This window comes from Sphaerodactylus townsendi, linkage group LG01 (genome assembly GCF_021028975.2).
Source record: "Sphaerodactylus townsendi isolate TG3544 linkage group LG01, MPM_Stown_v2.3, whole genome shotgun sequence".
Lineage (NCBI taxonomy): Eukaryota > Metazoa > Chordata > Lepidosauria > Squamata > Sphaerodactylidae > Sphaerodactylus > Sphaerodactylus townsendi.
The window spans coordinates 28,824,292-28,849,914 of record NC_059425.1 but is presented as its reverse complement, the minus strand read 5'-3'; the positions used below and the strand labels follow the sequence as shown (position 1 = coordinate 28,849,914).

General features: G+C 47.3%; 1 protein-coding gene across 3 annotated transcripts in view; it reads left to right on the top strand.

Annotated features, from left to right (window-relative positions):
• The window catches only part of DPYSL5 (dihydropyrimidinase like 5), a 55,635-nt gene that overhangs the window by 12,105 nt on the left and 17,907 nt on the right, over positions 1–25,623 (top strand). For all 3 annotated transcript variants that reach the window (XM_048516147.1, XM_048516154.1, XM_048516162.1), the window contains one exon: positions 12,368–12,632. In XM_048516147.1, coding sequence (XP_048372104.1) covers positions 12,372–12,632 — 261 coding nt within the window. In that variant the 5' untranslated portion in view covers positions 12,368–12,371. Of the gene's footprint in view, positions 1–12,367; positions 12,633–25,623 lie in introns of those variants that run through there.

The window sequence follows — 25,623 nt, the reverse complement described above, 5'->3', positions numbered from 1 at the left end:
CAGCCATGAAGGAGATAGAGGAGATTCTTAAGTGTAGGGGGTGTGTCTCTAGCAACTAAGATTAAGTTAATTCATGCCATAGCATTCCCTATTACTATGTATGAGTGTGAAAGATGGACAATGAAAAAAGCTGAATGGAAGAAAGTAGGATCCTTGAAATGTGGTTTTGGGAGAGAGCTTTATGGGCACTGGAGACTGTCAAAATTTTTTTTTAAAAAGTGGGTTCTAGATCCAATCAAGCCTGAGCTATCTCTAGAAGCTAAAATGACTAAGAAAAGAGGAAGACCCAACATGACATGGATTGACTCTACAAAGGAAGTCACAGCCCACAGTTTGCAAGACCTGAGCAAGGCTGTCAACAAATGGAGAACGTCAACAAATGGAAAAGGCTGTCAACAAATGGAGAATCTTCTTTCCCATTCAGGACGTTGACCGTTTTGGAGAACAGAACACTGGTCGCCATGAATTGGAAGTAACTTGACGGCACTTAACAGACACACACAGAATCCCGTGAGTTTTAAGGACAGGTTGTTGCAGCTTGCACAAGGCGTTACTTGAAACTAGAATGCCTTGCCTTGGGTTTCTCACGTTGCAGTGACGAGTTACAAGACTTGGTCTGGAGCCCGAAGCCCCCTTTGGTTCCCTTTTCGGAGTGTTTCATATACGTAAAGTCTTTGCTTTGCAGTCATTTCCCCTTTGTCAATCATTCTGCCTGTCTGAGCAGCTCTGACAGATCCCTGCTTTCCTGTAGAGTTTTCTTTTCTTGTTGGGCAAGGGACTGACCTGGCTACTGCTTGTTAAAACACCACTTGCCACGGGATCCTTTGCTCTTTGCAAGGGGTAACGCTTGACATCTGTGGCTGTTGCTGATTAAAAGGGCTAAAGGTGCTTGAGCAAGGTCTGGAGACGTGCTGATAAGACTGCCCCAAAGTGCCCGCATGCCTGGCCAGACTCCATTACAGAAGGAACAGTCCTCTTCACGCGCTATCGGGGGGGTTTGTCATAAAAATGAAAATCTTTTAATGAGGCCAAGGGGTGGGAATCCGCCTGTGCCAAGCCTCCTTCTCCACTCCATTCCTCAGATGTGTCTAATGACTCTCATCTCCATTGAGGCTGTCAGCACTCCTGACAAGGACTTCAAAAACAAGAGCTGTGTGTAAAACAAACTCTACCGATGTGTCATTGCTTGGAACCTGCACAAAACTTCTTTTTGCTCATTAAGGTTTCACCAGCCGCTTCCGTCATTTACAAAAAAACCCCCTGCTTTCATCTCGATGCTGCTGCTATACACCATGCTGTTAAAATTCATTTGGTGTTTTGGGGGAGAGGGAAGGTCTGGATCCCCCCCCCCATCCTGCAGGGAATTATTTAATTTGCATGCTTTCCTTGCATCCTGTGTCTTTTTTGAAAGCCAGAAAATGCATCCCTCTTCTCCACCCCTCCCTTTCCAAATCTGTGGTGCCAGACTGTTGCAGTCTGTCACTTGTAAGCCCTCTGCCATGCTGCCTCGATGCTTGGCTGCGTGTGAAGTGCAGGCTTCTTCCAGCAGCTGAGGCACTTGAAAGGAGACTCAGCCCTGAGGGCAAGGGTGGTCTCCTTCCTCTTGCCAACCTTGGAACTGGAGCAAAAGGCAGCCTTTCCCGCTCCAAGCCAGCTGCACAGTGTCTGAGAAGTCTGCTTCTGGATGTAACCTGTGTCCGATCTGAGAGTGGCACCCCCCAAGGTCCTCTGATGCCTTGGAAGAAGTCCTGGGGCACCCCTGCACCTCTTCTGTCACTCTCTAATGCTGATTGCTTGAGCTGGGTTGGCAGTGCAGGAGTTAACAAATGCTGAGGCGGGAGGAGAAGGATGCAGTAAGTGATGGGGGGGGGGGGTTTAACAATAGCATTTGGGATAAAGGCTGCAATTGTTCTGCCCTCCCAGGCACACAGGCTCCTCTGTGTTGTGGTGACTCTGGCTATCCCTGTAGCTGTTTCCCTTTCCTGGGGAGGACAATGACCTGCATTTACCAAGCCTGGTGCTGAGTGCCACCTGTGTGTTCAAGGACCCCCCTGTGCATTAGAGACAATGGAGTGAGACATAAGCCCAAGAAGGAGATGGGAAGCAAAGGCTTGATTGAAGAAGTTAGAGCAAAACAGAAAGGGGAATGGGAATAAAACTTCAACTCAGAAAATAAAATATGCAAAAAGCCTAATAACCGAAAGAATATTAATGGGATATGTATGATAAATTGGCAAGTACATTACAAGTAGTACAACTGGCAAGCCTACGCAAATGTGGATTTCAGGGCCAAATCAGGAGAGGGATGGTCCAGATCTTTCTACTAGCCAATGCACGTTTCCCATTCAGTTCCAGAACTTAGCTGGCCTTGGAGAGCCAGCATAGTGCAGTGGTTAAGAGCAGGTGCGCTCTAATCTGTAGAACTGGATTTGATTCCCCACTCTGCCACTTGAGCTGTGGAGGCTTATCTGGGGAACTATATTAGCTTGTGCACTCTAACACATGCCAGCTGGGTGACCTTGAGCTAGTCACAGTTCTTCCAAGCTCTCTCAGCCCCACCCACTTCATAGGGTGTTTGTTGTGGGAGGAGGGGGAAAGGAGATTGCAGATCCCTTTGAGTCTCCATACAGGAGAGAAAGGGGGGATATAAATCCAAACTCCTCCTCTTCTTCTTGTTCTTCTACTACTACTTCTTCTTCTTCTTGGAAGCAGGAGCTGCCTTTCTCCCTTCTAAGGGCCTACTCCCAGTGCCCTTGCTTTTGCCATGAAGTCATGACATCTAAGATGACCCCCTTAAAAGACAAGGAAGATATTCCAAGGTCTGCATTGGACGGGCAGAATGCAACAACAACACAAGCCTTTATTGGCATATAAAACGGGACAAAGTTTTAAAACAAAACAAGGTTAAGAAATACAGTTAAAATTGCTAAAATTACTAATTTCCAGTATAAAATTTGCAAGGACGGGCAGAATGGATCATGAGAACAGCTTTGTTCTGTGAAAGTATGAGGAGGGGGGAGGTCTCCTTGAGGTGAGAGCGATGTCAGAACTTCTGTTCCTTGGAACAGCCACTGGTGGGCTTAGCATTTTCTTGCTGCCTGCCCTCTGTATCTTTTCATCCAGCTGCTGCTCTGCTGGATGCTCAGCTGCTACAGGATTAGGGTCTCAGGGCTGCAGCTTCCAGTTCTGATTTAGTGGCGTTGGATAGAGGGCTGAACCCACAGCTGTTGGTTGCAGTTGCTGCGCAGGGTCCATTAGAGGGAGGATCTCTTGCCCCATGCAGGAAATGAGCACCAAATCACCGTGTCTCGTTACAACTTCTGGAGGAATGGATGTAAGAGCCGAGAAGGAAACTGCTTGAGTATTTTTGTCCATTCCGCAGACTCCAGAGTCCCTGTGTTTGTGAAATCTGGACAATAAGAGGTCCAGGGATTTCTTCGTCTATTTTATTATGTTCATCTGCTGGTCCCTTCCCTTGTGGGCTCAGAGTGACTGCCAACATTTAAATACAATCAACATAAAGGCATAAAAATAACAATTAAAAAATGCAGGTAATAATTTCTATTAAAATAACTCAGCCAATAAAAACAAGAGAGGGAAGGATAAGAGGGAGGCCATTTAGATGATACAACTGTAACTGCCTCAACCACAAACCTGGTAGAACAGCTCTGTCTTACAGACCTGCAGAATTTCATCAAGTCCTGCAGAGGCCCGAGTCTCACTAGACCAGGGGTCTGCAACCTGCGGCTCTCCAGATGTTCATGGACTACAAATCCCATCAGCCAGGGGTCTGCAGCCTCGCGGCTCAGATGTTCATGGACTACCGTCCTGCCAGCCATGCCAGCCATGCTGACAGGGCTGATGGGATTGTGTAGATCCCATGGCTATCGGGAAAACAGGTGGCTGCTACCTGCATAGGCTAGAATGGTCCACCAGGCCAAGAATACCTTGGCCTGGACATCTTCTGGGCCAGGGACCACCAGTAGACTATTTACTGATTGCAGCATCCATTGGGGGACATACTGGGTTGCTGGCTGACTTTTTACTGCTGTTCTCCGTTCTGCACGGAGTAGCAACTGCTTTGCAGATCTGTTCTGGAACTGACAGTGGCAGGCAAAGCTTTTGTTCTGGTGTAGCCCTTGTCCCTTTGTGTACTTACTTGAATGCTCAGGCACCTGTTTTCTCGTGTCACATGGGGTTCTTCTGGTTTCACTAACTACCCATGGCCCAGGTGATGTGGGGTCGGAGTCTGTGTTCTGGTTTTGTGCAGGCTTTAGTAGGAGGTGGGGATTCCTTCAGGGCAAGAGGGGCGGGCATTTGCAGTCATCTTTCTTTCTCTTAAGTATCGTCTCGTAACCATAGAAGAAGAGGCCTTGTTGCTTAATGCCTGGAGTGGAGAGGGGCCGCGGCTCAGTGACAGAGCACCTGCTTCACATGCGGAAGGTCCCAGGTTCCAATCCCATCATCTCCAGTTAATATCATTGAGCAGTAGGTGATGGGAAAGACATCTTCCAGAGATTTTGGAAAGCTGCTGTTGATCTGACAATGCAGACCTTGATAGACCGATAGTCTCACTCTGTAGCCCTGTACGTACGTTATACTCGTGCATCTTGGATGTACACGGGTGCATGTTTTTGTAAGATGTCAACGTGGTTTTGTTTACTAATGCAGCTGGGGATCACTACCTAGAGAAATATGGGGCCTAAATCACAGTTTCAGTTGTGCATGAATTTTTGTAACATGAGAATCACTCTCTGCTTAAAGAAAAACCAAGGGTGCGCTGCACCTAGATTTTTTATGTATGCTCAGTGTAACTTGTAAACAAGGCTACAGTACAAGGAAGCTGTATGTGTTCATGTGGGGGCAGAAAGAGGAAGTTCCACTCTGATATCCTTACCCGTGGAGACTGGAAGCAGCCAATAGGAACCCGGAAATGATACACCCTCAACCCTTCCTGGCGTGGAGCTGTCCGTTACTAGAGCTGATCATGGAAGGTGCCTTATCGCACATCAGATCTTTGCTTCATTTAGTCCAGTTCTACCTCTCAGGTCTTGGGCAGTGCCACTTTGCAGTACTTTGGTTACAGACCTATGGAGGGTTTTGTGTGTATTTTTTTAAAACTGGGGGCTATATGGTGTGGTTGCCTACTTTGCTTTATTGTGCTATTTCAACTTATTGAGTTGCGCAAACAGATGAATGAGGAAGAAGAATCATGTCTCAGTAAGTCAAGGAAGGATTATTTTATTGGGAGAGCTGTTGTAAAGAAGGAATATGCTTCAAAGGAAATTGGCCACTGGGAAGTACTTCTGTCAAGCTGGTAGTACTTGGCTGCCAAGAGCTTAGCTAGGTATGTATGGTGGGTGCTCAGTTTGCATATTGTCTGTGCTTCAGGCAGAGGCAGAGCGCTCACAGGGACATGTCGGGTCACATGTCCCCAGGCACATGCCAGCTGGTCATGTGGGGGCGGAGAATCGCCCCCCACCCCTCTCCTCGGCCCGGCCCCACCAGGCTGCTACTTCAGCTAGTGGAGCCCTTGCCAGCCACCGCCAGGTGCCCCTCAGCCCAGCCCCACCAGGGCTAAGGGGCACCTAGCAGCAGCCCAGCCAGGTAATTGGGGTACAGGGGAGGGGGCATGGGGGGCGCCCGGAGCAGGTTTTGCCCCGGGTGCCATTTCCCTGCCCCCTATGCCTCTGGCTTTAGGCAGAGCATATCTTCCTAGCTATTCCCTCCTTTTCATGTGCATGCCTCGTTTTGAAGAAGAAGCTGTATTAACCAACTGCTGGTCTCTTTTTCATCTTTTCTGCCCAGCTTTGCAATCTTTTTTCGTTTCCCCCTCGCCTTTGTTTATTATAGTTATGAGCATTATTTTCTGTACAAAGTGTATGTTGGTTTGGGAGGGATTCCCTCTTCGCTTGGGCTATTCTGGTCCCAGCTTGTGGGAATATATATTTGCTTCCCTTCCTGGGGACCTCTTCTAGGGCCTCTCAACTCCTTACATCTCTTCCTCCGCACACAATAGGAGCTGATGGCTGTGGGTTGTTTGGGAGCCTCCAAGCCGCAGCTGTCCAGCCTGCCATTTACTGTGTAGATTTCACAGCAAATGGGAGTTGAATGGGGGAGGCCATGAGAGAGAGGAGGGGGTTGTCAGCTCACAGGCAATTGGATGCCAAGATTGCAAAATGGAATTGAAAACCTGTTAACTGTGCTGGGGTTCTTCTCTATTTCTCACTGTTTCCAGCTGCCAAGAGGAGATTGTTTGTCAATATGGAAGAAGGAGATATTTCTGTATGTATAAAAAGGGGGGGGGGGTTAATTGGATGTTGGAAGCTGCTACAGGCAGCTCAGGGGTCCAGAGGACTCAGTGGGTCAAGGGGTGCCAACAGAATCGACACCAGTTTCTCAAGATCTTCAAATAGGGTTGTAAGATATTTGATAGCAAAAGGTGCAGAGTGGGTCTGCAGTAAACTAACTAGGCTGCAGTTGTCACCTTGGTTCTGGAGATTAAGAAAACAAAACAAAGCACATCACTTCGCATTCTTGCAGAAGTCTGACTTGGCTAGTTCAAATGATGTCTTTTAGCTTACGGCCCAAGGAGGGGTGTATATGTTGGTTTCGTTTGGCTATATTTTTGTAGTCAAAGCATGGCTGCCCAGGGGATGTCAATCTTTTCCTCCATCTCTGGAGAATGGCTTTGAAAGTCAATGACTCATGTAAGCTTGTATGTATTATTAATGATCTCTGGAGCTGAGTACAAAATACTCTATCATTCCTGTTTATCCTCACAACTTGAGCAGGCCTCTCAAGTGAACCTCCTTACAGTGTGAATAGTAAGGTGCTGGAAGACGTATGATCCTGGAGTCAAGGTGACCCAACTCTCCTTGGGTGAATGGGTGGTTCCTGTATTTTTAGTGGCCAAGCCAGATGGTTCAGTTAGATTCTGTGTGGTGTATAGGAAATGCAAGAGTATCATGAAACTAAATGTAGCAATCGTAGGCGTAGGATAGGCATTGTTAGCCATGTCTGGATCTGCTAGGGTGGTGTCTATTGTGGATTTGGGTTTTTGGTGAATGGAACTGGAACAGGAAACTAAACATGCTTTCATTACTCTGGATGGCCTGTCTGAATTCATGATGCTACCTTTTCGCCTTAGGAACTCGCCTGCAACTTTTTAGATTCAGGTGAATAACTTGTTGATTGGCAGATCAAAATTGGCTGTGGCTTATATTGATGATCTTGCAATCTGTAGCAAAGACATGGATTCACATTTGGAGTTCTTAGCAAGGGTTTTAACTTACATTTAGAAAGAGAGTCTCATCATTAAACTGAGCAAATGTCAGTTTAGGATGCCGGAGATCGTTTATTTAAGGCACAGAGTTCGTACTTGGGACATCACACCAGTGTGGGACACAGAGGCCATTCAGAATCGGGAATCCGCAAATACCAAGAGGCAGGTCAGTGTTTTTCTAGGTTTGACAGATTATTACAGAAAAGTTGTCTGGCTTTAGTTTGATAGCTGACCCCTTTTCCTCGCTCAGCAAGAAATAACCGCCAGACAAAGTAGTGTGAACTCCTATATGTCAAGCTCCTTTCAAACAGTTAAAGAGAGCTTTAATTTTCCTGCCTGTTTTTAAATCTCTTGAGCTTGAAAAATGTTTCTCTGTGGCAAAAAAAACCTCACACTAAGGCATTGGGGCAGTCTATATGCAATAATGGGAAGTAACCCAAGGTCCCATAGTCAGAGGCAGAGCGAGGGGGAAATGCGCCCAGGGCGCATGTGCGCCCTGCGCCTCTGCTGCAGCGCCATCCACCCTGCCCTGGAATGCCCCCGGAATGCCACTACATGCCCCCTCCACAGCCCAGTCACGCCCCCTCTGCTGCTCCGCTTGGGGCGTCGCACCCCACCCAGACCCTTTGGCGCTATGCCACTGCCCATAGTATGTCTGCATGGGAAACGTATCCCCTGGGGAAAAAAATCTGTCTGTAGTGCAGAAGGTGTATTGGCAATTGTGTGCACACTGGATTCATTTCACCCATACTCATGAGCCCAAGAGTTTACTTTCTTAACATCTTTTCAGTGATTGCAGACCATGAATGTCTCAAACACAGAGCTTCAAAAGTGGTCATGGAAAATTCAGGGGTTTAGCATAAAAACTAAACCCGTTTCTTGTCATGACGTTATAATTGCAGCTCTCTTTCCAGGAAAGACATACTCTTAAAGGGGACTGACTCACGTGTTGATCACGTACAGGACAATTTGCATATAGTTTCTCAAGTGTGTAATATGTATTGGCCCTCGAGGTGGATAATTCCTGAAATAAGTATTTGCTAGCAACATACGGAAGGAGAAGAAGCTCCTCCAAGGATTGGATTAGCCAGGAGGAGACTCGTTCCATCATCCCACCCGAGGCTCTACTTTTTAATTTAAATTTCCACTTTGTAATGTAATGTGATCTTGCTATGTTGTGAGTGGGGCAGGTGAGAGATTATAAAGGCAAATAGCAGCGGTAGTCACAGCGGCTTCATCACTGCCACTACAAGCAGTGGTGGGATGCAAATAATTTAACAACCAGTTCCGGTGCTGAGATTCAAATAATTTAACAACTGGTTGTTTACAAACACCATTTTAACGACCGGTTCTGCTGAAGTGGTGCAAACCTGCTGAATCCCACCGCTGACTACGAGGATGCCACATGGAAGGGTTTGCAGGAAGGCAGCAATGAGGAAGAAGCTTGGTGTTCTGCCACTGTCCCCAAGGCTTCAAGGACAAGCATGGGCAGAAAAGGAATAAAAATTGACCTGCTTAATGCTTTTATAGGTGCAGGGCTTAGGCCTCTTCTGCACCTGCAGAATAATGCACTTTCAATCCACTTTCAAACAATTGTGAAAGTGAGTTGAAAGGACATTATTCTGCACGTGTGGAAGGGGGCTTTTCTTTTAAGCAATAGCAGAGAGATTTGGTATAATATGGTTTATATGCTGCTGTTTCCTTTCCCCAAATTAGTCAACCTTCTATTTCAGTTATATCAAGGTGTGGTGGGAACACAGTTTTATCATGATTCTTCTTCTAAGAATAATATCCTGTAGAACTGTAAATCTCTCTGGAGGGCTTGTGGCCAACTAATGGCTTTATAAATAAATACGCTTGGCATGGCTCCTCTGGATCTGTGGCGTCACTACAGCAGGCAATGCATTTTGAGTTTTTGAGAGCTGTTGTATTTTCCTTTGCCGGCATATCAGTGCCTTTGCTGATGCTCTTTGGATCTAGAACAGGGGTAGGGAACCTGCGGCTCTCCAGATGTTCAGGAACTACAATTCCCATCAGCCTCTGTCAGCATGGCCAATTGGCCCATGGCCCAATTGGCCATGCTGGTAGGGGCTGATGGGAATTGTAGTTCCTGAACATCTGGAGAGCCGCAGGTTCCCTACCCCTGATCTAGAAGCTCTTTAAGTTCCAAGCCCTCCTGGCTGTGGAGAAGAGGTCGTAAACTTGCGGGTAACAGTTCAAAAGGTAGGACTTCCACCTAGACCGTGGTGGTGAACCTATGGCACTCCAGATGTTCACCACCACTGCGGGCCTCGGATTTATACGGGTCTCTCTCTCTCTCTCTCTCTCTCTCTTTCTCTCTCTCTCTCTCTCTCGTTACCTGCTGTTTGTAGTAGCCCTCTCTTGTTACCTACACTTTGTACTATCAAGTCTGTTTTTATTTAGAAAAGGTATAATGCGGTCTCTCCAGAGGTCTACTCCAAGCTGCACTTAAATTAAAGCCTGATAAAATAAAACTAGCATAAAATAAAATAAATATTAAACCCAACCAGTGGGCAAAAAGTCTTGAAACACAGGTCAAGTGCCACTACTGGAAAAACCTGTCCTTAGTTACCCCCCCTTCCCCATCTGTAGGTGGGACGCCGAGAGCAGGACTTGAGAAATGGATCTTAACTGGTGGTTCTGTCAGTCCTTGGATGTGTGGCCTGTGGAGCTAGGTTGTGCCTCTGCTTCAGGGACTGGCGCATGTGCTTTGAAAGTAGAAGGATCACAGTTCAATCCTTTGTATCTCCAATTGAAGTTTCCTGGGTTGCAGTGTCAGGGATGGCCTCTGACTTTAGAGAACCGCCGCCAGTTGTGAGTAAACAATATTGAAATGAATTTGCAGTCTTTATGGCAGTTTCTTATGTTCATCTTCTGGCATTGCTCAAACTTTCTGTAGACTTTCCCCTACATAAGTAGTTCTACTTGCAGGCTTTGGGGTTGAATTCCAGACCAGGCTATAGTAGAGTGATGGCCTCAAAATGTTCTCTGTGTGTCCTTCTGTGCCAGAAGCCAAATTGGACTGCTTTAGTTCCCAGCTGCAGTCCAGAGTCACATTTTGAGAACTTTTGTGAGCCAGAGAAAAAGAGAGGGTGGTGCCTGGCTTAGAGAGATTTCAGAAAGTGGGGAACAAAGTTTGTGTGAAACATGCCCCGGTCCATTTCATCCCCCTACCCCCGATGTATCGTAGCTTTGTGTTGGTGGTGGAGAAAGGAGGTGGGCTATGCGTGTTGTGTCTGTAAGGTTACTAGTGTGACCGTGTTTGGTAATTGAGGGAAGAAATGGTGGCCATTTCTGCATATAATTTGGGCTTTGAGTCTGCTTCTCTTTTTTCTAACCCTTGTTGCAAGCGTTCCTTAAGGGCATTGCTCATCTCTGTCCTCCTCAGAAATATCCAGTCTCTCAGTGGAGTGTTTCCCTGATACTCTGGTACCTTCCAGCAAACTGTTCAAACCAATGACATCATGTGACTTAGCTTACCTGTCCTATAAGATGGCATTCTTAGTCGCCATCATATCAGCAAGGAGGGTCAGGGACTTACAGACTTTGATATGTCACCCACCAGTCACAAAATTTAATTCGGATAAGGTCATGCACAGGGGTCTGCAACCTGCAGCTCTCCAGATGTTCATAGACTACAAATCCCATCAGCCCCTGCCAGCATGGCTTAATAGCACATGCTGTTGCTGTAATAATGAACAACAACCAATAATCCAGTTAAGAATTCTAAGGAAGTATCAGTACTAAAATCCCTTCTTTCTCTTGGCGTGCCTATGGACTCCAGATATCCAGTGCATCTAGAACAGGAGAGCCACAGGTTGCAGACCCCTGTCCTAGCATGAAGCATCTCCCTAAAATTGTGTCAGCATTTCATTTGTGCCCCCGTTGCTCATTAGATGCAGAGAAAGCCTTACATTACTTGGATGTGCGTAGAGCATTTCTATTTTATTTAGAAAGAACAAAAGATTTTAGGATAGACCAACATTTATTTGTATTGCTGGGCCATGCAAGAGCCATGGTGCATCTGCTCAGATGCTGTCCAAATGGGTGATCGAGGCTATCTGCAAGGCTGCAGTGTTCCATCACCATGTGTGCCCATTCCACAAAGAGCCAGCTTGGTCAGCTGCTTTCACCATGCATGTGGATATCAGAGACATCTGCCAGGTGGCAACATGGTCCGATCCATCAACATTGATCTGGCACTACACCATCAGTGATGACCCCAGAGGTGATGCAGCTGTTGGGGGTGTTATGTTACAGAGCCTGTTTCAGTAATCATGGTAATTAAACAGTGTTTCCAATTTCTGTCCTATGTAGTCTGTTTTTCAGTGAGAGTGGCTTCATTCACAGTCTCACCCCACCTCCAAGGTGGGTAGCTTGCTACTGTTCCATGTGGGACTGCACAGAAGACCATGACAATGAAAAACAGTGTTGCACTTCTATTGTCGAAGGCTTTCACAGCTGGAATCACTGGGGTGCTGTGTGGTTTCTGGGCTGTATGGCTGTGTTCTAGTAGCATTTTCTCCTGAGGTTTTGCCTGCATCTGTGGCTGGCATCTTCAGAGGATGCCACTTACCTGTAACTGCTGTTTGCCAAGTGGTCTTCTGTGGAGGCACACATCCCTCCTTCCTTCCCCACTCTGGCACTTATGTGTATGGGTTCACTTAACTCTCTGAGGAGCTGGTCTGTGGTGTGGGTTGGAGAATGGAGGGAATTGTTCCCTCCCTCTCCACTATCATGACTGTTTTGGCATGAAACTTTCCTGTCTTTGGCTTGAGGAGGTGTGGAGGGAGCACTCTGGAGATTCAAGAATGCAGAGAAAAGCTTGTCACTCTTCTCTGCAGCAGGTCTGTGCATGCATGTGTGTCTGCACAGAAGACCCCTTGGTGAACCACAGTTACAGGTAAGTGCAATGTTGTCTTTCTCAGACCGACGTTCCCCATCCTTGTATGGGTCCCACGATCTTGGGAAACTAGGAGTGGTTTAGGTGTAGCTTGGAAATGCATTAAGCTTGTTTTGCAAGGCTCTTTGTGACACGTGGCCTGCCTTTTCCATTTCCAGAGCCATGTTGGCCAACGCTGCTACGATGCGGATCCTCATCAAAGGAGGGAAGGTAGTCAACGATGACTGCACCCTGGAGGCAGACGTCTACATTGAGAATGGCATCATTCAGCAGGTGGGCCGTGAGCTAATGATCCCCGGTGGGGCCAAAGTCATCGACGCCACCGGGAAGCTGGTGATCCCAGGGGGCATCGACACCAGTACCCACTTCCACCAGACCTTCATGAATGCTACCTGCGTGGATGACTTCTACCATGGCACCAAGGTACCAAACTTCCTTGTATGGGGCAGCAGCTGCAGCAACAGAAGGAGGTCCCTACGGTTAGCAGTGGGTTTCACGGGTTACCCGGTCCAGTTCGTCCAGTTGCTTAGACCACCAGCTCTCCTTCCAATGAGAGGTAGTCTCTTGCCAGGGGGATTAATGAGCTCCCGATCATTGTCTTGGAGCATTGGTGTCAAACTCGTGGCCCTCCAGATGTTATGGACTACAGTTCCTATCATCCCTTGCCAGCATGGCTAATTGCTCATGCTGGCAGGGGATGATGGGAACTGTAGTCCATAACATCTGGATGGCCGCATGTTTGACACCGTGTGTTTGAGGGATGAGTTTGGACTGTGCCAGGAATTAGAAACCTTGTCTGTGGACACTCGGGCTTAGTGGGGGCAACCATTTCTTCTTCCCTTAAACTTCTTGCTTGGTAATCTGAATGAGACAAAATCTTGTTTTGCCCATACAGAAAAGCAAAAATAGTTTAGCTACAGTTTTATGTAGTAGTGAATTTGGGGGATGGTGAGATCATTGGGTTGTATCCCACAGTCCGTCAGCAGAAGGAATTGAAGGCTGTGGATCTTTTCCATGTTTTGCTCTTCCCCAGCAGACTTTCTGACCCCAAGAAAACTTGATTGCAATGGGACCCACATTGATGTATACCCACATGGGGTAGGGGGCTGCAGTGGCTAGAAAAGGGATGAAATAGTCCTTCTCTGCCTCCTCTGTCAGGACAGTTCCACTGATGGAAGAGGAAGAAGGAAGTGATTTGTCCCCTGCCCCTACCCACTGCAGTCCCTTAACCCATATGGGCATTAACCCTTGCAGACCCCATGACTATAGGAATAAACTTTTCCTGGGACTGGAAAGGATCGCTGTGGAATGTAGGAACAGGCCATGATATTTGCACCTCCAATTCGCAGAATCCAGCTGGCTGACATGTTTTTGATGGGTAATATAGGGATCCTCTCAACTCTGACACAATCGGCTTCAGAGGCTGTCTGGATGGATAGAGGCATGGGAGAATGCATGAAGCCTGAAACTTGCTTTGGGGCATTTCTCTCTTCCTCCTGTTGACCTGTTATGTCCTCTGGCTGCTGGCAAGTCATTACCTTGACTGTTTGGATGAAGACCGAGAATCTTAGAGGTGGAAGAAACCCATGTTGGCAGAGTCCCTTCCCTTCAGAGTGGTGGTTTAGAGGCAGCAAAGAAAAATTGGATTCGGGATCACTGGAAGAAGCCACTGAACTCATTGCAGTACTGGTTGCTGCTGTCCAGATTCCCTCTCCTTTCAATTAGCTAAACTCCCTGCTCTTTAACCTCTCATCCATGAGTAGGATTTACAGCTGATTTGGTATTTGGAAAGCTGTTTGTTCAACTTTGTAGCTTCTCTGTCCTTCTGGCAGTGCATCTCCGCCCTGAAACTGGCCCTTTTCACTCAACCGAGTTCTGATTCCAGCAATATTTTCATTGACAGCACCCAAGACAATGGAGGGTCTCAGAACTTTGTCCTCCGTAAGGCACAGGAGAGTCAATTTGGCTAAACTGCCAGACTTTGCCTGGACAGATCTGGGCTCAATCCCTGTGCAGCCCTGAATGTTCTGGCTGATCTTAATCCAGCCTAATTCGCAGAGTTGTGGGGGTAAGATTGGGAAAGGAGCTTTGTGTACAGCCCCTTCAGTTCCTAGAAATAAGTGGGGTGGAGAGAGCTCTGAACGAACTGTGACTAGCCCAAGGACACCCAACAGGCTTCATGTGCAGGAGCGCGGAAACAAATCCAGTTCACTAGATAAGAGTATGCTGCTTAGGTGGAGGAATGGGGAATCAAGCCCAGGTCTCCAGATTAGAGCCCACCTGCTCTTAACCAGTACACCACACTGGCCAAGGCCAGTGACCTGTTCTCAATATTGTGACCGTTCTCTGGTCATGCGGTGCAATTGAAGGCGTCAAGCCCTGAAGCTCTTTCCCCACAAATGTCATGTCTTTCCTCTCTCCCACTTTTGTTAAGAGATGTGCCAAATTACTTGCAAAAACCAAGTTGGGGGAGCAGATGTTCTTTTTTGTAATGTGAGTGTATTGCAAATGTATTGAGATATGCATTTACTGAAGAACTGGGGGCGTTTGCTTCCCCCCTTCCCCGTGTGCATCTGCATCCGTTCAAGCAGATGCAAAGGAGGAATGCGCTCAATGTCGGAGCTGCACAAGAAAGCACAGGACAGGCACTGTCATGGCTAACCCTGTTAAAGCCAAGGGTCCCTAACTTTTTTAAAAGGTGGAAAAGGTTGACTGGTCAGGGAGGAATACACTCGTAGATTTTAGGCTTCAGTCTTACTGTGTCTGTCATTGCTAAACCCCCTCCCAAGGACGCAGTAACACGTACTAAAAATCTTGTATTAAGTAAAGTGTTGCAAATTATTGCCTGTGTCTGCCCGTAGGTCAAATTTTCAAATCGCAAGTCTGTAATCCGAGTTTGCTGGAAATGACAGCATCATAACTCCAACCAGCTTAGGTATGCATTTCCAAAAACCACAATTAAACTCCTGCCAAGGCAATGAATGCATGTGGACTGAGCTTATTTTGATCCACTGGTCTCCATCAGAGGCATTAAAGTACAGGTAGAAACTAAAGTGGATGTGAGTAGATTCAATCTGTCATGGCTGCCAGTTTGCTGTCTGGCAATCCTGATCAGGGCTGAGGCGTCCTCGATTAAAGTTAGCTTTAGGTTGGCTGTGGTGGCACATGTGTGTACCCCTTTCTATCTCCAGGAGTAGCCATGCAGCACCAGGCAAAGGAAAAGCTGTAGGTGTGTATTGGGCTGTGTGTGTGAGAGAGAGAGAGTTGGTTGTAACACACTGAACACAGTCAGTGGCTGCAGCACAGCGAAAGAAAAAAACCTCCCAGCTGGTTGCTCTCTCTTTCCTGCTTTTGCCAGAGGCTATCGCAGGTTAATATGTCACTGGGAAATGGGTAGCAGTAGCTCAGTGCTCTATTTGAGGCCATCAGGTTCACACCCTCCTCAGTCATAGATAGCTGGCTGTTTCAGGAATGAATGAGTATTCAAGTAGAAGCCTGGGCACCTTTTTTGTGGCTGAAGCAGGCCACAATTGCTCAGCAGGTTCCCCTGTCCCTAGCAGCTGCTGTTCGTGAAAGATGATGGTCTTGCAGTCAGCCTAGTGCTGGAAGAAAGCACAGTGCCGTGGAGAACCACCTTCGCTACTGACAAAGGAGGATGCCAGAGGAAGGAAGTTTGTGGATCCTGGGGTTTTGATGCTGCTCTGCTGTGGTGTCAGTGGCTCACTCCAGACAGTGCAATGGATTATGATTTCAGTTTCCAGTCTGGGACAATAGTAGCCTGCCACACAGGGTTGGGATAAAGGGCAACCAAAATAAATGGCAGTGCCAAACATACCCTTCCTCCTCATTTAAGATCCCCTGAACCAGACTGGATGCCAGAACGGTGTCTCCTGGGGCAGGTCTGCCAAGCAGCCTGCCTTCCTGCCCAGGCAGCTCAAGAAGACTTTGTTTTGAAGCAGTCAAGCACAGAAGGCAGCACTATCTGGCTGTAGCTTCTGGCTCGGTGTAGGAAGAAGCCACGTTTGCCTTTTCTTTAGGCTTCTAGTAGCAGGGTTTTTAAAAATGTCCACAATTCTTCCATAGATGATTTATACATTTATCTTTGCATGGTGGTAAAACAAAGACCTGATAATGGGTTTTTTCCCCCTCCTAAATTCTATAGCTGGGGGCCAGAGCTTTCGTGCAAGCATTAATCATGGAAGAATTGCAGAAAAGCCTGTCCCCTTGCAGCTAGTAATCTCTGAATATATATATAAACCTCACTGTTAAGTTCCTGCAAATTTTCTTAATGAAGCCCTTCTTTGGCAGAGAAGTCTGGGCCACAACTGACAGGGAGATCGGCTTGTGGGGCGGAGGGGGGAAAGGCATGCACAGGACTGCCTTTGTTTTCTGGCTCCTTGTTTCAGCCAAGTATCTTAGTTGGACTGTAGTGCATACCGACTTGCTACCAGCCACTGCCCAAAGTGCTGTTCCTGTTGCGTTGTTTGTAGACATTCTTTAACTTCCAATATTTAACCAAGAAGATGAAGAAACAGAGCAAGAGTATTCTGGCACTCACAAGGGAGCTGCTGGAGGAGTTTTAAGTGATCCTCCTTGTTGCTCTGGCTCGTAGATAAAAAGTCTGAAAAGGGTGTACACCCAGTCCTGGAAACTGGTGTTTCCCTTGAACAGGACCTGGATGGTAGCCGTTCTGTGCAGCGTCACACAGACACATGTTTCTTGGAAGGCTGATCTCAAGCAGAACTAGGTTGCTGATCTGAGACACTGAGGCCCCTTCTGCACATGCAGAATAATACCCTTTCAATCCACTTTGCAGCTGCATTTTACTGTGCAGAATAGCAAAATCCACTTGCAAATAATTGTGAATTATTTTGCATGTGCGAAAGGGGTCTGAGTCTGCAGGTCAGCCTCTAGTACTCACTTCATCTCTGTATTTATCTGGCCAGTATTACAGGCCCAAATAATATCAACAGCGTAACCATGTTGGTTTGTTGCAGCAAAAATGAGATAATTTTGTTTCTCCTTAATGCCTGTAATGAATTGGGATTCCTCAGCTATGACAAGTGTTAACTTGCTTTACAAAGCAAGGGAAATTGAACTGCTGCCATTATGAATAGCACCTGTACTTCTTTTAGACTTGAGTTTTGCCTTATATTTCCTGGTATACTTTGAGCATTTCTTAGCCTTCTGTTCCTACTATCAGAGGCAGAGCGCTCACAGGGACATGTGGGGTCACATGTCCCCGGGTGCATGTCAGCTGATCACATGGGGGGGGCTGAGACTCACCCCCCCCCTCTTCTCGACCTTGCCCTGCCAGGCTGCTCCACCGGCTGAAGGAGCAACCGGGCTGGGCCAAGGGGTGGCTTGCGGCAGGCTCCCACTGGCTAAGGTAAGTGGGGTGCAGGGAGGGGGTGCGCGAAGGCTATGGGGGGCAATTACCCCAGGCGCCTTCCCCCACATTCCTCTGCCCAATATTCACACTTCTTCATAACACATATAAATGATTGTTTAGTGAGAGCTTACTACATACATGTATGCGAAGCAGGTTTTAATCCACAAAAATTTATGGTAGAATATTGCTTTATTTCATCCTCATCCAGAAATGTACCCTGCTGCAATTGATAAACAGGTGTGGCGCTGCAAAAAGATAATGGGCACAAACCTCTCTATCTTCTGACCTGGTTGATTTCTGATGTCATCACTCCTTATTACAAATGATGGTTATGGGTATTTGAAAGTCAGATCACTGAGTTGGAATCCTCCTACAGGTTTGAAGTGATACCACTTGAACTCAGTGGGTTTGCTAGAGGAGTGGGCATGCTATAGACTCACTTTATGAACTGCCCTTTTCACTGAGACTCAAGGCAGATTATACTGATTAAAATGCAGTCAAATAGCACATCTAATAAAAAGTACACTGGGATTAGGATTACAGAAAGTATCAGATGTGAGATGTCAGTGCGAAAAATGGTGTAACAGATGGGCAGCCCCAGCCAGGGGGCTGGGTGCCTGGATGCTGAACTGTGGCTGTGCTGAGCCGCCACTTTCATGGGGCCTTCTAGTGGCCTGGGGAGGCGTGAAATGCGAAAAAGCTTCCCTGCCACCAGGAGGCCTTCTCTGGGCTTAATGGATTTACCCACCTTTTCGGTGGCCTAAGTCTGAAGCCCAGGCCGCCATTGCAACAGCAGCAATGACTGGGAGGCAGATGACTAGCATCGGCTCCTCTTCCAGCCACGTCCCTGCTATGCCAATGGCAGCCACAGGAGCGCAGGGACGATGGTGCCGCATCCGGTACCACATCCCACTGCCAGGGAGGGCTGTGGCAGTCACATGCTAGCAGATTCCCCCCTCCGCTGGGTCAAGTGGCCTAGGGAGGGCAGATCCACTGGTGCAGTCACACTCTGCTCCCACCTGTGGATTCGGCCTCCCCCTTTGGATGTTTTTTTTTTAATCTCCCAAAGGAATCTTGGGAACTAGTTTGAGGGTGGGGCGGGTCAGAAAGACTAAGAAAGCTAACATCGTGGAGAAGTCTTCACAGCGTCAACTCAAGCTTCAACTCTCAGGATTCTTTGTGAAACAACTTTGATTGCCAAATAACTACCAAAGCCTGTTGCATTTGGCAGATATGGCCCGATCACCACAAACTCTTAGTTCCAGAGGAGGCTGAAGTTGGTTCCCAGTTTTTTATTCATGAATCCAACGAAAAATATTAAAAATAATTTAAAAGCTCTGAAGTCCAAAATAAGGTTTGGACTACCACATACCACACATTAGGGGTGTCCAACTCTCAGTGCTTCAGATGTTCGTGAACTACAATTCCCATCAGCCCTGCTGGCACGGCTAATTGCAAACTGTAGTCCATGAACATCTGAAGCACCAGACCCCTGTCATACACCCTCACAGTCAGGGGACTCTGCCTTCCAAGTGGACAGGTGCTGTTTGTTGGTCCAAAGCCCTGTTCTTGTGCCAGGTGTTTTGAACTGGGAAGGGAGATCTCCACACATTGGACTTCCATACTTCCAAAATCTTCATCATTGATTTAATGCACCTGATGTTGCAACAAATTGGCCTTTATTGTTGAGAATAGTTGGTTTAGCATGGCTACTACTCTGGAGTTCGCCAGTTCGGAAAGCAATATGACAACCGTGTTGGGAATGCGGGTGGGGTGAAGGAAGGGAAGGGTCTCCTTGCAGCGGGATGTGGAGCCTTGGACTGCCTTCCTTGCTTGGGAGGAGCATTACTTTGCAGCTCCTCTGTCTTACTGCCTACTGTGCTTGGTGGATACCAGTCTGTCTCTGTGGCAACAGCATATCAGGGGCCCCTTGGCTGCTTTGTGTGGAGCACAATGGATGCAACTTGAGAAGGGCTAGAGAAATTGGGGGGGTGGGGGTTGAAGGGAGGCCTTTAGATGCCAGAGGCTTTCCTGTTGCTGCTCACAGATGATGCAAGCGGCACTAGAGTATTTCCTAGCACACCCAGCCTGCCTCCTAAAAGCAGCTAGTAACTCTGGAGGTACGATTCAGAAGTGTGTGTGTTTAATTGGTCACATTGCATAACAAAGAAACAAAGCAATTGTGCTTCTGAATTCCCAGTGACGGCTTTGCCCTGAAGTGAATCCCAAAGGGCAGTGATACTTTCAGTTGTGATGTTTCTGTCTGTGGTTTAGACTTGGTGCCTTCAGAGACTTGCAGGGGCTTTGGTATAAAAATGAGTGTACCCTGTTCTTCTCCTGCCACCTTCAAAGGAAAGCAGCTATTTGCCATCCTCCAAAATGGGAACAGGCTTCACCTGTGTGGGTGGGCCTAACAATGAAAGAGCTTTTTTTTTGTTTCTGTGTGAAAGATTCCCTCCCCTCCCTCCCATTTCTAGCTTAAGGAGAGCTGCTTGCGACTCCAGAGAGGGGTGGGTGGCTTGTCAGTTCTGCCTGATGGAATTAAATGAGCTCCCACAATTCTCTCTTGCACATTCTTATCTCCCTTTGCAGCCCCTCCTCCTGTTTTTTCCCTCCCACTTCCCCCCCTTTCTTGAAACACCCTCCTCCACCCTCTTTGCAATGCTTTCCCCCTCTCTAGTGTGCTCTGCAAACCTTCTCCTTCCTACGCCAGCTTCTGCTGCTGCAGGCCATGTTTCCTTTTCATTCATTCTACCTCTGCTTGCATGCTCTGTCTGACCTGCTGTAAAATGTCATGCTCTTTGGCTTTGAGTTAATAAATGTAGAGCAGCTCTAGTTGCACGCTCTCCTGGTTGTGAATGTAGGTTGAAATACTCACCACCACCCTTTCCCATAAGACTACACTGGAAAATAAGGCAGCAGGGTATAAGAGATCTGGATTACATAGTTGGGAGGGAGGAGCTGTATGATATGAAATGACCCACTTGTGTGGCTCCCAGTACTTTGCAGGACAGTTGTTTAGGACTATACTGATTAAGTGGCAACTAATTGAGACAGGGTCAGGTTGGAGGAATGTCATTCTGATCTCCCTTTCAGTGAGGGGACTGATCTCCCTTTCAATAGTTCTGCTTCAGACGCCACCCCAGGAACAGCAGTCAAAGGTTTAGGCATCAGTGGCTTATTAATTATGTGTGCCCCTCTGCTTTTCAGGCTTGAGTAGTTCTCCAAGCAGCTCATGAGGATTCACCTCTGCCCCCCACTAATGCAAGATAAAATATTGATAGTTATACTATAAGCCTTTATATCTATTTTCCAGTGTTCCAAAAAATCCTTGCATGCTTTTCACAGTAATCTTACAATAACCCTGTAAGGTGGGCCATAACTATTCCCCTATTGCAGAAGGGATATTTCAGACTGAAAGGAAAATTGTGGTTTGAGGCAGGCCAGGTGGGGAGTTCGTAGCTGAGATTTAAAAGGGAAAATGCCTGCGTTCATTTTCTTGGATGCTATTCTACACCAGGTCCCAACGTCAAGGGCGCATGAGTTTGTTTCTGGCAGATTCCTCTAGTTCAGGGGTCTGCAAGCTGTGGCTCTCCAGATGTCAATGGACTACAATTCCCATCAGCCCCTGCCAGCATGGCCAATTGGCCATACTGGCAGGGGCTGATGGGAATTGTAGTCCATAACATCTGGAGTGCCAAAGGTTCGCCACCACGGTTCTAGGCATGTTGTAGACCCCATTCTAGGCAGGTTTCAGACCCCTGTTCTAGTCCATGAACATCTGGAGAGCCGTAGGTTGCAGACTCATACTCTAGTTCTTGGTGATGTGGGATAGGTTCTAGGCCAGGGGTCTGCAAACTGCGGCTCTCCAGACGTTCATGGACTACAATTCCCAACAGCTCCTGCCAGCATGGCCAGGGGCTGATGGGAATTGTAATCCATGAGCATCTGGAGAGCCGCAGGTTACAGACCCCTGTTCTAGGCAGTTCCTGCCCAAAGGATGGGGGAGGAGCTGGGAAAGTGCCTGGTAGCTCTAACTTCTTCTGTCCCATGCATTTGAGCAGAGTCTGAACTAAAGCTGCAGCTGCCAGCGGGGATCCCTCTTGCCACCGTGTGACACAACTGGTCAAGAAGCAAATGCGCAGCTGTGCCTCCCTTGATCTACCCAGCAGAGAGCTTTTCCGCCGCAGGCTGGCTACTGGGGCTGGAGCTGTCCCTGAAAGCGGTGCTGAAAAAAGCACTGGGGAAGCTGGCTTCTTGCCTGTGGCAAAAGCAACTCAGCTGTGCGTTAGAATGAGCCTGTTGCCATCTCCTTGAGCTCCGGAAGCAGTGTTTACAGATCAAAGGGCAAGATAGCAGACCCTCATTGCTTCCTACTTACTCTGAGAGTTCTGATAAATATGACAGTGTGGTTCATATCCTTATTGGCTCGTCTGCTTTCCAAGGGGAAAGTGATGCTTTTCTCTCCTGAGTCTTTTTGTGGTGGTGGGGTGTGTGTGTGTGTGTGTGCATGCACATATCTGACTGCTCCAGAAAGAGTTTCCCAAATTTACAGTTTTATTTTTTCTCTCCCTCTTCACTTTTTGTTATATTAAGCCTCAGGAAGAGGCCTGAACATTGAAGACTAGCCCATTGTTTTCTGACTGTGGCTTAGCTGTGATACAATACTTTTTCCTATGTGAGTGAGGAACTCCAGGTTTCTTTGGGGCCAAAAAGAGACGTGAGGTGACAAAAAGGCTCAAGCCATTGTAATTTTCACTTTATGCCATCATTTTGAGTTTGGAAGCTCCCACCCCCCGTGCCCTTTTCCTGATCTCGGTCAATTAAATGTTTATCTTGTACTCCTTCCAAAGAGATCAATTCAGCGAGTGTCGGTTTTGGCTGATCTGAATTGTTCTATCCACCCCCAAAGGATAATATACGAGTAACTGTGCCAGTATCCCCCCCCCCCCCCCGAACTAACAGCAGCTTGAATGGTACAGGGAGAAAATAGTGGCAGGCACACATACCCCACCCCGGCATCACTGATCCACACAAATTCAGATCCCTGGGGCGTCTTTTAAGTAACAAGGAAACTATCAGGAGAGCTGCTAATGACTGATCCTTATCATGTCTATTTTAGCTCTTGGACTTTCATACACATATATCCTTTGCTTAGAGGCACTATCTTTCTGCTTATGGCATTGCTGCCAGGATTCCATCCTGGCACTAAAAGTAGTTTCTGGGGCTGTCTAAAATTAAGCTCTGTGTGACTGTCTCATGTGTGCGGCACCCCCACATGCACGCCAGCCCTTGCCTTCCACATGTTGGTTTCTTTGATGTGCAAAAGACGCCTGAAGGTGGCCCCTGGCCCAGGGCTTGCTCAGCCTTGAGTCCTGTGGGGTGGGGGCCCAAATGAGACCTTGCTTTCCTTTCACCCTTGCCAGATCTACCTTCATTCAGGGCTGCTTGGAAAACGTTAGCCAGCCACTCCCCCCACCCCTTCGTCTCTTCTGTGGACCTTTCCCCGTCAGCCAAAGAATACGCAGCCTGCAAAGCAGCTTTGGAGATTAGCCGGTGGCTTGTAAGTGTCATCTGAGGATACAGCCTTCCCCCTGAATCAACAGATGCAGGAGTGACTTCTGCCTGGGTGGGACAGCTTGATGGGGGATTCAGCTGTTAAAAACAACCCAGAAGGCATCAGCCATGAGGGTTTCTTCCCCCGGGATTCCTGCTGCCGCTTCCCATCCCTGTCGGGTGCCAGACAGCTCATTACATAAGGATCGGAAGATGGGGGAGGAGCCTAGACTTTGGCCCAAAGGAAGACTAGCTGAGGCCCAGAAAGGGCCCCTCTGTTAAAAGGGAGGTTATATTGTTAATCCTTTTTCAGTGAGCAAGGTGAAGGACAGTCCAGGGCAGACTCCACGTGCACACAGGAAGTGGTCATCTGAACTACATCACGTGATTTACATTAAGTAAAAAATAGGAATGTAGTTAGTGCTCACATCTCATTAAAGAATTCTGGCTTACTTGCAAATGGGCACCCTAAGGAAAAAGTCTACAGGTGGCCAGTCTAAAGAAAAAACTCCTTTTCTCTGGGTTTTTTTTTTTTAATGATGCAAGTATGTATCACAAGTAGGCATCTTCTTAAAAGAGGCATTCCTGCTTCTTGCACGAGGGAAGAAATGCCTGCTCTTAGACAAGGCTGGTCATTTATAGTGTTGCTAAATTGCATGGTGATTATGGAAATCTCTTTAGTTCATCAAAAATGTTGATACCCGTTGATATAATCTATCAGTCAGCTAAATATGGCAGCCCTCATTTTAGTTACTTCTGCCTTCCTCTTTGTGTTTCTTCATCCTTCTGCTTATTGTTTTAAAAGTCATTTTCCTTATTCTGCACAATATATGGCACATTATTAACAATAATAAAGTGATTAATAATTCCGGCAAGGAGCCATCCTTCTGTGAGTTGTCACTCAGTTCCTGAGAAATTCCAGAGGCTTCTTTGTTCTTCGGTACAAGGATGGGAAATAGCCTCAGACTGGCTCTCCTGGCATGGCTAAAATGCATGACATCACCCTCCCCGTGCTCTTTCCCTGGCCACTCTTACACATCAGTGGGAAAGCTTCCCCTGGGGCCGTCTGTCACAGAGAAAAGGAGAGCTAAGCTGGAGCAGCCAGAGAAATCCTGGTTTGGGCTTCTTGTGATCTGCAAATAAATATCTCATAGAAGGATGAGTTGCAGCCTCCCTGTTGAAATAGAGCAGCAATTCCCAACCTTTTCGATATGGTCACCCACAAGTACACATTTCACACAAGGGATACAACAAGGGGAGGGAGGTAGCAGTTGAGGCTCAAGATTAACTGTGTGAGGCGGCAGCACACCCTCTCTACTTGTGACCCTGCCCCATCCTTACACATCATTCACTAAGGGATGGAATGTCCACGACAAACCCCCAACCAATGGGCATGCAGGACTCATTCCTATTGCCCAATGAGGAAAGGTTGTCCTCCCGACATTCCATCAATTCCCCCACCTCCCTTCCCCCAATCCAGGAGCAAGCTTGCTGTGTGCTGCCTTGCAGTTGCAGCCCAACTCTCTGCACTCCCTTACCCACTCTCTCCCAGGCCCCAACCAGCCACCTGGGTCAGGGGGGCAGTGCTGGCTTGCCCTCCCCTCCCTTCCTAGAGCCCATTTTCCTTTAAGATCAAGTGGGCTTTGGTACTAGTCATGAAATATTCTACTATCTCTCTTCATTGCTAAAACCCCCTTTAAAAACAGCGTGGCAAGCTGCATCTTCCCTACTGGGCTTCTTGAACAGTCATGCTTTTACTTTCCCTCAGGTATGGTCAGCTACCATTTTGGTTGCCATGTCAACTGGCACCCAGAAATGGAGGCTAAACTCTTGTGAGAAGGAGTCTTGTGAGAATTTGGGAACTGGTATGTACAGCTTCCCCTGATATTTTTACACAGGCATGAGAGCGTGAGAAGGTAAGGAAAATGATCCCTGGCTCCTGGCTGGGTTGGTAAGTGGCTGTCAGGCAGAAGGGAGAAGTTGCTGTCCCTCCCAAAATCTTCTTTGTTTCTGTATTTCATTTGCAGTCTGCCTTTCTGACTCAAGGTAGGTTACAAAATGAATTTTAAAAAATCCATCAGACAGCATCAGCTAACCAGTAAACAGTGCAATACGGCTTGGATTAGAAAACAGTGCAAACAAAAATCAGCTCTGGCAGCCAGGGTAAATGGAAACGATATACACTAATTTGAGTAATACCTGCTTAGGCCCTGTACTTTATTTTCAAATAGGAATTAGCTGCCTCTTCCATTTCAAAATGCTTCAGTGGCTCATAGCATGAAAACAAAGGCCAGTAGCAATGTGCCAACATATGACGCAGAAACATAATTAAATGACAGCACAAGCAGCTGGTGAAAACTTCATTTGAATAGCAGCAGAGAAAAAAGGCATCAAAAACCATTCAAATCATGCTGAAATAAATCAGTTTCTGAATTCAAAAGAGCAGTCATAAATGGGGATATGATG